At 35.0% G+C, this 15,000-nt stretch overlaps 1 protein-coding gene across 18 annotated transcripts in view; it reads left to right on the forward strand.

The window, feature by feature from the left end:
- The window catches only part of shi (dynamin-1 shibire), a 367,093-nt gene that overhangs the window by 286,613 nt on the left and 65,480 nt on the right, over positions 1-15,000 (forward strand). For 15 of the 18 annotated variants that reach the window (XM_067110075.1, XM_067110066.1, XM_067110067.1 and 12 more), the window contains 2 exons: positions 4,336-4,514; positions 12,541-12,729. In XM_067110075.1, coding sequence (XP_066966176.1) covers positions 4,336-4,514; positions 12,541-12,729 — 368 coding nt within the window. Of the gene's footprint in view, positions 1-4,335; positions 4,515-12,540; positions 12,730-14,166; positions 14,648-15,000 lie in introns of those variants that run through there. The other 3 variants (XM_067110078.1, XM_067110081.1, XM_067110074.1) reach the window with 2 other exon arrangements.

Below are 15,000 nucleotides of genomic sequence, written 5' to 3' on the forward strand. Positions count from 1 at the left end.
AGATCTAAGGTGTGTATGTATTATATATACAATACAGAATTAAAATTACTTCAGGAAAGAATGGGAACGCCTATAAAAGAGGTCAAATTAGAATTAGGAGTTGGATGAATGCATGATCCCGCTAGGAAACGAACATTTTCTACTATAATAAGATTAGACAGTGAAACAAAAGTGAAAATAGGTAAGAGTAACAAAACCCTGATACATAAATACCAAGGAAAAATAACTACTGCACAAGAAGAAAGTAATACAGCAAAAAACCAAGAAACGTATACAAATATTTGTTTAGATTCATTTGAAATATTAACCCTTAAACGCCGAGCCTCTATTTACAAAAACGTCTCCCGTATGCCGGCGGTGTTCGGTGAGTTAGCGCCGAAGCGGAAAAAAAGTTTTGTTCAAAAAATCACAGCACGCTTAGTTTTTAAGATTAAAGAGTTCATTTTTGGCTCCTTTTTTTGTCATTGCTTGAAGTTTAGTATGCAACCATCAGAAATGAAAAAAAAATATCATCATATATAAATATTGAAATATATGACAGCGCAAAAAAAATTTTTCATATATAATTTTATACAAATCGCGGTGTGAGCAAAATGGTTAAAGCTAACGGGTTGTTTTGTTTTTCTTTATATTGTACACTAAATTGCGATGATTTTGGTATATAACAAATTGTAAAACGATCAAAGCAACACAGAGAAAATATTATCACAAAATGATGCATGAATTAAATGCCAGCGGACGTAAAAAATGTTTTTCAAAAATTCACCATAAATCAAAATATTGTGCTAGAGACTTCCCGTTTGTTGAAAAATGAAGCCAATTGATTGAATATTACTGAACTGTAAGTGTTTTAGCTTACAATTGCAGTTTTCGACCATTTCGGTCGAGTTAAAGTTGACCGAAAGTCGAATTTTTTCTATTTATCGTGATTTATATGAAAATATTTCAAAACTGATAAAAGCTACAACCATATGTTATTTTCTGTTGTATTGTACATGAAATTGCACATTTTCATATATAAAACTTTATGTAACGACTAATATAAAGCGGTGCAAATATTACGACAACGTGTGAAAGAATTTCTGAGATGTTCGGCCGAGTTACAGCGCAGATGTGAGGAAAATGTTTTTTCAAAAATTCACCATAAATCGAAATATTGTGCTAGAGACTTCCAATTTATTGCAAAATGAAGGTAAACGATTGAATATTACTAGAATGTAAGAGTTTTAGCTTACAATTGCGTTTTTACCATTTTCGGTCGAGTTAAAGTTGACCGAAGGTTGAAATTTTGGCAGTTATCGTGATTTATGTGAAAATATTTCAAAACTGATGAAAGCTACAACTATGAACTATTTTCTGTTGTATTCTACATGAAATTGCACACATTTTCATATATAAAAGTTTATGTAACAACTAATGTAAGCGATGCAAACATTACGACAACGTGTGAAAGAATTTCCGAGATGTTGGCCCGAGTTACCAGCGCAGAGCGTAAAGAAAAGTTTTTTTTTTTTTTTTTTTCCTCCAGAAATTCACCATAAATCGAAATATTGTGCTAGAGACTTCCAGTTTGTTGCAAAATTAAGGTACATAATTGAATATTACTAGAATGTAAGAGTTTTAGCTTATAATTGCGTTTTTACCATTTCGGTTAGGTAAAGTTGACCGAAGGATGAAATTTTGGCAGTTATTGTGATTTATATGAAAATATTTCAAAACTGATAAAAGCTACAACCATGATTTATTTTCTGTTGTATTCTACATGAAATTGCGCACATTTCCATATATAAAACCTTATGTAACGACTAATATAAAAGGTGCAAACATTACGACAACGTGTGAAAGAATTTCTGGCGCGGATGTAAGGAAAAAGTTTTTTCAAAAATTCACCATAAATCGAAATATTGTGCTGAGACTTCCAATTGGTTGCAAAATGAAGGTAAATGATTGAATATTACTAGAATGTAAGAGTTTTAGCTTACATTTGCATTTTTTACCATTTCAGTAGAGTCAAAGTTGACCGAAGGTTGAAATTTTGGCAGTTATCGTGGTTTATATGAAAATATTTCCAAACTGATAAAAGCTACAACCATGGGTTGTATTTTGCTGTATTTTACATGAAATTGCGCACATTTTCATATATAAAACTTTATGTAACAGCTAATATAGAACAGTGCAAAAATGACGAAAAAATTTGAAATTTTCGGCCGAGTTACATGTGGCGTAAGAAAAAGTTTTTTCAAAAATTCACCATAAATCGAAATATTGTGCTAGAGACTTCAATTTGTTGCAAAATGAAGGTACATGATTGAATATTACTAGAATGTAAGAGTTTTAGCTTACAATTGCGTTTTCCGACCATTTAGGTCGAAGTCAAAGTTGACCGAAGGTTGAAATTTTTGTAGTCGACATACGGATGCGTCCACTTGGCACCCAACAGACAATTTTAGTCGACGTATGATATGTCCAGTAGGCGTTTAAGGGTTAAGAGAAATGGAAGCATAAGACGATATGAGTACCACAGAAATATTGGAAGAAAGTTTTGATGAATTAGAAGCTAAAGAGAAAAAGAGGCCTTTAGAGAGAACTCCACCCAAGACCAACAAAAAACCAACTTATTATTGGAGACACATCAATTAAACTAAAGACGGGAGACCCAAAGAAAGAAGATAAACCAAAAAATGATAATATACCTTTTTCTCCTAAAATAATGATGATAAAACCAATGGAAACAGATACCCAGATCATAAAAGATGTAGTAGAGGAACAAGCCATTGACAAGAATGATTGTGATGGGAGAAGAGATTACTCCATCACCAATAACTGGTGCAGCAAGAGTAAACGAAAAAACGACACATGAAAACACGTGGATATAATGTATGTTTCAGTGATCTCTGCAACGAAAAGAAAAGCATAACAAAAGACAGTTTAAGAAACACTAGAAAATTTTATAAGATACAGAAATAAAGAAACTACTGGTTTAGACACTTAAGAAAAGGGCTGTATGTGCATTGGACACCTAAAATTTTATAAAGAAAACCAAATAATGTAAATAAAATTTTAGAAAAAATGCAAATTGATGATCCACAAAAAGAAAATAACACTTGAACACACTAACATAATATTTTCAATAAATATATTATACAATGGAACATAAATGGTCTACAGACCAGATTACATTTGGGAGAAATACGACGATTACTAAAGGAATATGAACCAATGATATGTTTACAACTTGTCAACTAAACAATATCAGCAGTAAGTAAATATACCCTAATATCTACATCTAGAGAGCTGAAAGTCAGCTCAGTGGTCTGGTTAAACTACTTTAATATAATAATAGTAATGAGGGATTTTCTTTTAACATTTGGTTGATGTTTGGCTGTTTTTACATCAGTATTATTTGAAAATTAGTAAATCAGTTATTTATCATAAAAAAAGATAAATGTTACTTATGCATGAAAATTCTCTTAAATCTCTATATTTGTAAGGGAGGTACAAATGTGATTTAGGTTGGTTAAGTGCTGCAAAAGCATTTTTTGTGTATTGTGTTAGTGCTGTGAAGGTGAGGATATCAGGTTGTAGACCATGTGGAAGTGCTCATTATTATTATTTTTATTATATTATATTTACGCAGTTATCTAATTTTGTTCATGTTAAAAGAAAGGATGGTTTATATTCTTTCTATAAAGATAAGTTATTTGAAAAAATAAATTGAAGTTTGTATGTTACTCTTCCTTTTATATTTTTAGGACTCGTATTTTGTTAATCTGCCAATTCTCGGAAAGTTTTTACAATGTAGGAATTCATTAAAATTTTGACATGTTTGTAATAAATATTACTGTCCACAAATTTTGTAAAAATATTAAGATCATAAATCTGTATAACTTTCTTACCTTCTCTGAATGTGCATTTGTACAATTTGGTAAATGGTACTATACTAAAAAATATGTAATATCTGGGATTTGTACATTTTTTCAAAGATCAGTATGAGAATAGCAGCTCTGTATAATACTTTTTTTTTGTACCTCCACTTCTCTTGTTTTACTTAAATATTTGTTGGACATGGTTCAGTTCCTGCTTTTGTTTAAAATTACTGTATTATAACCCCATTCTGTAATCTATTGAACATTATCCATTTCATATATTTCATGGTTGTAAAACTTTAGTTGCTTTTTTCCTAATTTTTTTTTTGCTAAACTTAGTTCATAAGTTTTGTCTTTATTAATGTAGGCAACTGTTTTTATTAACATTTATGTAAGCAACTGTTTTGGTTATCATTTATAATGTTTCTTTAAACTTTATTAATTTACTAATGGGAACTGTTTGTTCTAGTCATCTATGATGGAAGAAAGTCCTGAAGAAGCTAGGAAGAGAGAAGAAATGTTACGAATGTACCATGCTTGTAAGGAGGCATTGAAAATCATTGGTGATGTATCTATGGCAACAGTGACCACTCCAATGCCACCACCAGTTAAAGATGATTGGCTCTCTACAGGCCAGGATAGTCCCAAGTAAGTCAGTCTCTCTCTCTCTCTCTCTCTCTCTCTCTCTCTCTCTCTCTCTCTCTCTCTCTCTCTCTGTGTGTGTGGAGACATTTTTCCAACATCTTTAGTGCATGTTCTACACATTCTTAGTGTCACAATAACAGGTAGATTTGTTGCGTTGCAGTGCGGAAAAGATTTTAATGTTGTGAAACAACATTATTGATTATTATCTCAAAAGATGTCTGAAGGAATTGAAATTGATATTAGAACAATTATGAGACCATGATGTCAGCTCTAGATTCTTTAGGTCTTGGCCAAAGAATTTGTTATAAATTGATAAGGGAAAGTTAGAGCAAGGTAAAGCTAAAGAAGTTGGACAGCAGAGTAAAAAGAGCTAAGGGAATGGGTGAAAAGTAAAAGGTGAAAGTCTGGTTGGCTCCAAAGAGATGTTACAAAGAACCCTTTGTATCATTGACAGTGAACTACTCAAGTCACTGGCAATATCTGGAGACTTTGATTCATAATTCAAACATTTTTTTATCCAGATTTTATTCTACTTGGCAACTGTAAAACTGTAATGTTTATATATAATTTTTAAAAACTAATCCTTGACTGAGATTATCTTGTAGAGATTGGGAGATTGATAGCTCAGCTCTTTTCTTTCATATAAACTTGGTTTTAATATGTTAAAAGTCACTTATCTGGATTTCTGGTAGATTCATCTTATAAGGTCTTTGATTCAGTTTGTAATTGAATCATTTGGTAAATCATTGAAAATTAAAATTGACAAACCACTCGGACATTGACAACATTAACTAGGGACAAAAAGCAGGAGGGAAGGGCTAAATTACTAAATTCTCAAACTTTTATTCAAAACCCCAAGTGTCTGAACAGCTTATATCTTGGACATCACATTGAAAAAGCTTTACCATCAACACAATTTTCCAAAATATGCTTACATCCCTGATTATCTTAAGTGGTTCAAGTAGAGTTAGTTGATTACCAATATGGCATTATTGGGACCAGGAGGTACCAGATTTATTATTTTGCCAGGTCACAGAGTGGTTAGATTAGAGTACATTTGATTGCCACTTAATTGGCAATAAAATAGATGAAATAAAATTTATATATCCTGCATATCATGTGATTGAAATTTTTTCTAGTATTGCTACCCTAACAGTCACTCATTTTCTTTCATCGATGGGCTTATTACCCTCCTCCCACCACTTCTAAACTCCTGTTGAAAACATCCATTCCTCTTCCACCTACACTTGGATCTTCCCTTCCTAGGAGGGTTAGCTCTCCTATGACCTACAAACCCATTCAGCCCACATCTGAGGACAAGGAAATCAATAGGGAGATGTCATACTTTGAATGCGTTTGTAAAATCTGACTCACTCTTAGCCCCAGGGTGGTAGTCCTCTTGCTGCTGTCTATGACCTATGGCAGAAAGGAAGAATGATGAACCAACCGCCAGTGTGTCTTCTACTGTATCTGCTTTTCCCTATGGCTACCTTGTGATGCTAGTAGCATTGTGACTTTTGCCCTTCTAGTCTTGACCAGTCCTTCAGAGCTGAAGATGACCAAGAATTCTAAGAAAAGGAAGAAGTATTCTCATTGTTATTCTCATCATTTTCCCTCATCTTCCTCTTTGTTGTTGTCATCTAGCTCTGTCATCTTCCTCCTCTCCTCATCCATGGACTTACCTCCTTTGCACAGAAAGATTATGAAGCAGAAGTCCAAGGTTGTGCAGAAGTAGTAAAAGTGGACTTTTTCTGGTACTGTACATCATCTGGTAATCATTTTTCCCAAAGCAGGGCTGGTAACTCTGGGCATAAATCACTTGGACATGAGTACTGTCCAGCCATCTTTGTTCAACAGTGCACTCTCAGGCTCATACTGGGTTGGCCAGGTTGGCCATGCACAGCCTCTCCTCACTTCCCTTGGACTGGGTGTGGATTGGACCTTGGGGTAACCCTCCCCCAAGCATTTCTATTGAGTTGTAATTATATGGGCATGTGAAACCTGTTCATTCACTGGACCTGCGTGAACCCTGGATGATGCATTAGTAAGCAACAGGTTAGACTCCACCTCACGTTCACCTTCAGTGGGATGTAGAGGAGACCTTATACCCCCTACCCGCGTGGCACGCTTGCTATCTGGGAAGTGTGCAATCTTAGCACTCTTGCTCTAGTAAGGGATCTCTCCTTTGACCTCTTCCCCTTCTTGCAGGGCGGAAGGTGCATGAGAGACGTGGAGTAACTTCTCTCTCTATTCCTCTGTTTTCATAATGTTGAACATTGGAGCAGGTGTTGGACCACAAACCTGAAGGATCTTGTCTGACTTCTCTGTTGAGAGGTTCATCTGATGCTGGAACAGGATCAGGAGCGAGAGAGGGACTGGAAGTCTGATGTGGCCGCCTCTTCTTTAGGAGAGGAGGTAGCTGGTGCCAATGGGGATCTTTTGTGTCCTAAGGGACCATCCCCTCCTCAGTCCTTCAGTTCCTTGTTAGGCAAGTCGATAGAGTTGTGGGCTAGCACTCGCTAGGCCTGAGTTCGAGTCTCCAGCTGGCTAATGAAGAATTAGAGGAATTTATTTCTGGTGATAGAAATTCATTTATCGCTATAATGTGGTTCGAATTCCACAATAAGCTGTAGGTCCCGTTGCTAAGTAGCCAATTGGTTCTTAGCCACGTAAAATTAGTCTAATCCTTCGGGCCAGCCCTAGGAGAGCTGTTAATCAGCTCAGTGGTCTGGTAAAACCAAGGTATACTTAACTTTTTTCAAGCCTTCAGGCTGAGTTGGAGCAACATTTTCAGAAGGTTTTGTTCTTGGGAGGTGACCTTGGCTTTTCCTTGCCCACAACTTTGGCTACAGAGCTAAACATAGGCAATGCCCTGGAGTTGAGACCATTTGTCAGGTTGCCATGGTCTTAGTTAACTCATGGCAATTTAGGAAGGAGATGAATGCCCTGATCTATGGGTTGGGGAGTTCACTTGCCTCCAGCAAACTAAGCAAATTCCTTCTCCAGGTGCCTTCATGCCAGTAGAAGTTCCTTATTAGGCGAGTCGGTAGAGTTGTCGCCTAGCACTTGCTAGGCCCGAGTTCGAGTCTCCGGTGGTGATAGAAATTCATTTCTCATTATGTGGTTTGGATTCCACAATAAGCTGTAGGTCCCATTGCTAGGTAACCAATTGGTTCTTAGCCATGTAAAATAAGTCTAATCCCTCGAGCCACCCCTAGGAGAGCTGTTAATCAGCTCAGTGGTCTGGTTAAACTAAGATATACTTTTTTTCATGCCAGTAGAGGTTTGCGCTTAGGAGGATACAGAGGCTATACCTCTGTGGTTGGATGTCAGTCTGCAGGCTGAGATACAATCTCTTCCTTGAGACACTCCATCATTGGGCTTCTCTTTCAATGCATGCAGAAGCCAATGCATCGGAGTTCACAGCGATGGCATCTCTTGCAGGCTGTCTCTTAGCTAGACCTGTGGATGAACACACTCAGACTATGCTGGGACAGGCATCTCATCCATGGATTAGAGAGCAACATACGGGAGGTTGTTGGTGTCCTGAGGTAGGTCTCTTACCTTCCTGGCACCCCAGATCACCATCAAGAGGCTCAAGGCTTTACTTATAAAATAAATTTTTTGGCAAATTGTACTTTTTTTTTTCCTACTACCTGACTTTGGTGACTTCAGCCGAACTGAATTGATCTGCCAGAATTAGGTGACGGTGATGGGGGTAGAAGAATACAAATTGCCTCAAAATTTTATTTTTTAAGTGAAACCTTGAGCCATCTCTGTATCTGGAAGCTGAACTCAATGGTCTGAGTACTGTATGAATTACTGTATGTACTCTTGTATCATTCGATCTTACCGTGTGACCCTTAATATCTCATCCCCAAAACATATCATGTATCTCATGTATCGTGTTGCATTTTTGATAGCCCAGGTAACATTACACTACCTCTTTTCCTGCATATAGTCTGTAACCCCATCTTCTTGTTAAATGAATAAAAGTAAAAAAAAATAAAACTAGTTATACTTACTGAACAAATGTCCTTTTAAGTAGATTAAACTAGGCTAGCCTTTCACACAAGATTACCCAACTTATGGCTTGTGTAACAATTCATACCATCTCTTATAATTAACAACCACTTACTATTGCATGAGCACCACCAAAAATTGACATCACCGAATCTTGACTTGCTAATAACTAATAAACGTTTGTTAAAAATATTGTATTGTTCCAAATCACTTGTTTGTTAAAAGTGTTGTATTGTTCCAAATCACTTCCACAAGTAAAATTGCTTATTAAACCCTTAGTCACAATGGAGAAAAGGTCAGCTAGGAAATATACAGCTAAATTTAAGCTGCAGTTGAACTAAGTAGCAACGGGCATACTGCACTTTGTATGCGGCACTGGAGAAAGCAGTAAGAAAAAGGCAACTTATAAATGTTCAGATCATGGATCTAAATGTAAATGGCCATATTTAGAGAATAAAATTGCAGACTGGGGGTCTGAAAATTGAGGAAAAGCTTTATGAGTTTTAAAATACGACTTTGCCTTGTGAGAAGCAAGAAAATCGGAAATTCTTGGGTTTATAGCAAATCTCAAATGGTGTCCCTGATTCATGAAAAGGGATGACTTTATAATGCAAAAAAAAAAAAAAAAAAAATGTGCAAAAAATGCCTAAGGAATTAGACATTTTTTGCACAACTTTGCAGTGTTTCAGTACAAATCTTAGAAAATTGGTCCTATTTTCTAAGGAATTATAAAATTGGGCAATTTCTTAAGATTTGTACTGAAACATTGCAAAGATACTGGCTACAAGTTATGCATTGGCAGCTTGGATGAGACCCCATTAAACATCAGTATGCTTCAAATTCCATGGGTAACGAAATTGGAAATAAAAGTACTTTTATCAAAACTACAGGACCCAAAAAAACAAACAGTATACTGTATTGTTATTTTAGTGTGAATGGCAGATGGTACAAAACTTTCTCCCATTGTGTGTGTTGCCTTTCTTCACCCCTCGACACTCAAAAACAAATGACCCATGCTTAGCGTGAAAAAATTAATTTTATTTTATTTTTTTTTTTTTTTTTTATGTTTGCATACGTCATAAAAATGCAAAGGATTTAAATTTTGGTGATGTTTATGTCGGTCATCAGTAATCAAAATGGTTATTAAAAATAGTAGTGAATTATCAGACAAGCTATAAGTTTGATAAGCCTGGCAGAATGTATAATGATTAACATGTAGCCTATCAAATGTTTGATTGTAGGCATATTAATTAATCTAAAGCTAACTTAGATGAAACTTACATTATCAGTGGAAGCAACTGAAGTGAGACAGGCATAGTAATGCTAGCCTTGTATAATCTACCAAATATGAAACTTGCTCATTACGTATAGCCTAGTGTAATCTTCTAAAAAGCAACAGCAATTATGGTTCTTTGGATACTGTATAATTTTAAATCATACAGAATGTATTTGTTGGAAATAAAGTATGCTAGTATATCTATGGTCTAGATTATCCCACTATTGTATTATTTAAGATCTTAATTATCTATTTCATATATGAATGTTACTCTATAAATAACTTCTAATAGTTTTTGATGTCTATTTAGCCCACTTAGTGTTAGTACAGTATTGTGTTGTTTGCTACAATAGTGCGTATGTGGCACTGCCCCAGGCTTCATTGGGGGAGCAAGCTTTAGTTCTGAAGAAATCCCAGAAAACCAGAACACAGTTGGCTTGAAGGGTTTCAGACAAGGAATAGTGATCCTCTGTTGACTTGCTTTGGTACAGTTTTATTTGGTGTAATATTCTTCTTGGTCCTATTTTTTGTATTTTGAACTTTTCTTATTCTGTTTCATAGTATTCATGTACATTAGTTTACAGACAGTTACGTAATATAACTAACACAATATTCTGTTTAGGATATACTACAGGTATTTCCCCATTTACGTTGGGGTTAGGTTACAAAAACCCCATTGTTTCTTGAAAAAATGTAAAATGAAATTAGCCCAGCCTACATAGGGTATACAGTACAATCTATACGTATACAGTAGCGTAGCCTACACTATACCCACAGCAACTTCCTTATCAGTTGTTACCATATTGTATTACCATACACGAGATAAAAATGTGTAGGCTATGTGTGAACTATAGACCTAGGCTGGCCCAGGTGTTATACTCATAGTACAGTATCATTTGCAAAAGTCAAATAGGCTGTTGCAGCTATATTTAAGATAAAGGTAATAGTAATGAAGCTTATTTTACAGAATCCATTTGTATTGATATTATATCATCGTAATATGTGTACAATAAAACATTTGGCCTGCCTGTGGCGTAAAATTGGTTCTCTTGAGTCAGGTGATTCAGCCTACTAACGAAAGAATTACGAAAATCAATTTTTTTATTTCTAAAAGAAACTAATGTATTAATGGAATTATTATTTTTGAACATAAACGTAAAATGGGTATACAAAGGTAAACTAACATACTTTCGTGTTAAAAGTAAAATCCCTCGCAATCACAAAACGGCTGTTTCCCCCCGATTCGTGTGTTTCCCAATGTAAACTCTCTCTCTCTCTCTCTCTCTCTCTCTCTCTCTCTCTCTCTCTCTCTCTCTCTCTCTCTCTCTCTCTCTCTCTCTCTCTCTCTCTCTCTCAATACTGTACATATCCTTTAATGAAATACGAATTACTGCATCACAAACATGAAATGACGAGAGTTCACGACACCTTCGAATGAGTTTGTGCATACATAAGTGCATTACAATTTTTTTTTCTTTTGCTTTGCTTGATTTACTGTACCCATTTTATTACAAGTTTAGTTTATTCTAAGTATGATTAGTGCACACAACAATAAACGAGAATATTTCATCTCTAATCACCATAAAAATATTTAAAATGCTTATTTCATATGTAGGCAAGACAAAACCCAACAAGCTGTACCAAGTTCACTGACAGCATGGAATTGTGTGCGCATAGTATACTCTATGAACTTGATTGCATTTATAATTTGGTTTATAAAACTAAAAAAACAAAAGTAAACATATAAACGAGAATAATATAACAAAATATAAACAAAATAGTGTTAGTGTGTGTTTGTTACTGTATTAGGCTTTATTGTAAACATTCCTCAGTTCGTTCTCTCTCTCTCTCTCTCTCTCTCTCTCTCTCTCTCTCTCTCTCTCTCTCTCTCTCTCTCTCTCTCTCTCTCTCAGTACTGTACATACATATCCTTTAATGAAATATGAATTACTGTATCATAAACACAAAATGTGAATTACTGTATCATAAACAAAACTCCAAGAAGTTCACAACGCCATTGTACACTGCTGCCTGTGCCCGTTACACGTGAAATTTAGGATATTTTCAATATTGTCACATTGGTATTGTTTCCTATCTTCAGAACCATCGGAACTGCTAACCCCATCCCATCGCATACTCGATTTATCGTAAAATGAACATCGTAAATGGGGATGTACCTCTGTTTATCGTAAAATGAAGTATTGTAAATGGGGATGTACCTTTATACTTTTTTATATATGATTTTGCTCAATTGATCCACTTCACCCATTTAAGCCTGGTCACTTATTATGCATTTATACTTTAGTTTTATTTTAACATTTTGGTTTTGTGTGATATGTTAATATACTAAAATATTAGTTATTTTGTTTTAAAATGAACTTCATGATAGTAACTTCACTGACAGCAAACATAGCAAAAATTCCTTATCACATCTCTTTGTTTGGGACAGATCTTGCAAAAGCTTCGTGACAGTGGATTTCAATTAAGTAATTGTTCAGTATAGAGCTTATATTATTATTTTGTTTGAATTCTTTCTAAGGTAACTTGGAAACTGTCATTGCGTGGGGACTGATTTAGAATAATTGTCTACAAGTTTTTTCTTTATTTTTTGTTCCTTCTCATGGAATATATTCCATTTCCTTGTAGTACTTGGTTTTGTGGGGATGAATTTACTTTAGATAGTGGTCCAGTTAAAGCTTGCTTTGGTAAAAATCTTTCCTCACTCATCAGAATTGGCCAAAGTGGTCCTCCTTCGCCAGGGGGTAGTATGAGAAAACCCATATCAGCAAATGTATCAAGAGCTCCACCTCCTGTACCGGGAGGTGGGCGTCCAGCTCCTGCCATTCCAACACGGCCTACGCCGGCTCCTCCTACAAGGCAGGGTAATGCAGGTGGTCTACCTCCTCCACTCATCCCATCGTAAGTAGTTATCAACAGGGGTTTTAATTTTTTTCAAGCTTTGGGTTTATTTGCATGTTTTGGAAATTGGTCTATACACCTTGGTATTTCTGTTTGAGAAGAGCATTTGCCTGTAGAATATATGCAGCTATTGAAAGAAAGAAGAAGCGTTTAATTTAATCAGTACAGTTGTGCTCATGTCCTAATGAGATTAACTTTTCTTTTAATTACTATACTTTTCAAACTAGTTTTTCTTATACAGTATGTGTGATATTGTTATTAGTAAATTAATTTTCTGAATTGTTTCTTGAAGGAGTAGCAGCTCGGTTAATAATGCAATACAGTAAACCCTTGTATTCGCGGTCTCACGATTTGCAGACTCGCCTATTTGTGGATTTCTCTGTGGAACGTATATACGCATTATTCGCGGAAAATTCTCCCATTCACAGTATTTTTCACTGAAAAATATTCATTAATTACTGTATTTTCATATTTTCATGGCTAAAATGCACATTTTGTGATAAAACTATTAAAATGCTCAGTTGCAAGCATTTTTATGGATATTTTGTGTTTGAACTATCAAAATAGGCAGTTCTAAGTGTCTTTAGAGGGGTTTTAAGTATTCGCGGATTTTAGCTATTCAGGGGGGGAGTGGTACGCATCCCTTGCGAATACGGGGGTTTACTGTAATAAGGGCTGATGTTTTTACTGATACTTGCTGTGTACTTAACTGCTTCGAAGTATAAGAAATTAGTATTAGGACTACTCTAGCATTCAGTGTTTTTCACTAACCATATATCCTGACAGTCTTGAAGCTATGATAATGCTTAAAACAGAGTTTTCATATGCATTATTAGTACTATATGCTCAATTTCATTCATGGTACACTTGGATATCTCATTGGAAAGTTCCATTGTCTAGTAATTGTTATCCCCTGAACTCTTAGGTAGACAATTGATCTTTAGTTTGAAATGAGAAAGAGTTACAAGATAAGACAATTATTTTTTATAACAGAGTGCCAGGAAGTATAATTTTTATTTTCCTGTATCTTCTTCTTAACTGTGTAAATCTTTCATAATCTTGAATACATATCTGTAGGGCTATAATGTTGCTTTTCTTCACTAGTTAAAATTAAGATGCTATGTTATTCTCATTACTGGATAGGGAGAAATCATCTTTAGAATTTTTTTCCATAGAGATTCAGGCTAGTCCATATACAGTATATTGAAGAAAGAAATTGTACACATGTTTTTAAAGTGAAAAACAGGAAATTTGCAATAAATGGCATATTGGATGCTTTCCATTGAAACAAGTAATTAAAGGTTTTACAGGGCACTTAAAAGTAACTCCAAAGTGTAAATTTTAAAAAATTGCAGTTTTATCATAAGCTTGAAGCTTGTTCTAAATACATGCCTATTGTACTTGAAGGTAATACTCTGTTGCTTCTTTTTTCTTCAGGTTTGTTTAAGCTTTATTTACATCTTTGCTTTGCCGTAAGGAATATGGGAATTATTTGGTAAGGCTGAATAACACCATAAAAAAGAATTTCAGCTTTTGTACATGATACTATTTTGATGTGCTGGAATACATATAAATTATTGTTTGCAGGTGCCTATTCCATTGTCTTGACTTTTTTCCCCCCAAGACTTTATACTTATGTGAACTCCATACATTTATATACATCGGACAAATAGTAATAAGGGTTTTCTGTTATTGTTACTTCATTGTGATGCAAAGTTTCAGGCAACTGGCTTTTAATTCTTCAGGGTTTATGTAAGTAGTGTATTGTTTTTGTAGTCTTGTATATTTCTGAGAACACACATTTTCAATTGATTCCTTGGGACTTGAGTGTAATTGATATTGAATTAGGAACAAGATTTTCTTAGCATAATCTGCAGTTTCTAAATATTGTATGCTGAAAAAATAAATCTTATTTGAATTATGGTATAGCTACCCGGTGTAACATGGCACTGATGCAACACTGAAAGATTGTGTTTGGTTGCATGTTCCGTACACTTACTCAGAATAATTCTGCATTACTTGTCTAAATCTTTCAGACAACAGTACTACTAAAGTGCTGTTTAGCATCTTATTCATAAACATGTGAAGCGACTTCTCGCAGTGATTGTGACGGGTGTATTTGAGGAATTTACTGGCTCTTCTCTTTCCAACTATATATTTGTGCTTGTTTTACTGTGATACTGTTGCAATATCTTAATTAAAAGATATTACAGGCAGTCCCCGGTTATCAGTGGGGGTTCTGTTCCGACGGCGTGACGAAGAGAAAATCAC

This window comes from Macrobrachium rosenbergii, chromosome 10 (genome assembly GCF_040412425.1).
Source record: "Macrobrachium rosenbergii isolate ZJJX-2024 chromosome 10, ASM4041242v1, whole genome shotgun sequence".
Classification (NCBI taxonomy): Eukaryota; Metazoa; Arthropoda; class Malacostraca; order Decapoda; family Palaemonidae; genus Macrobrachium; species Macrobrachium rosenbergii.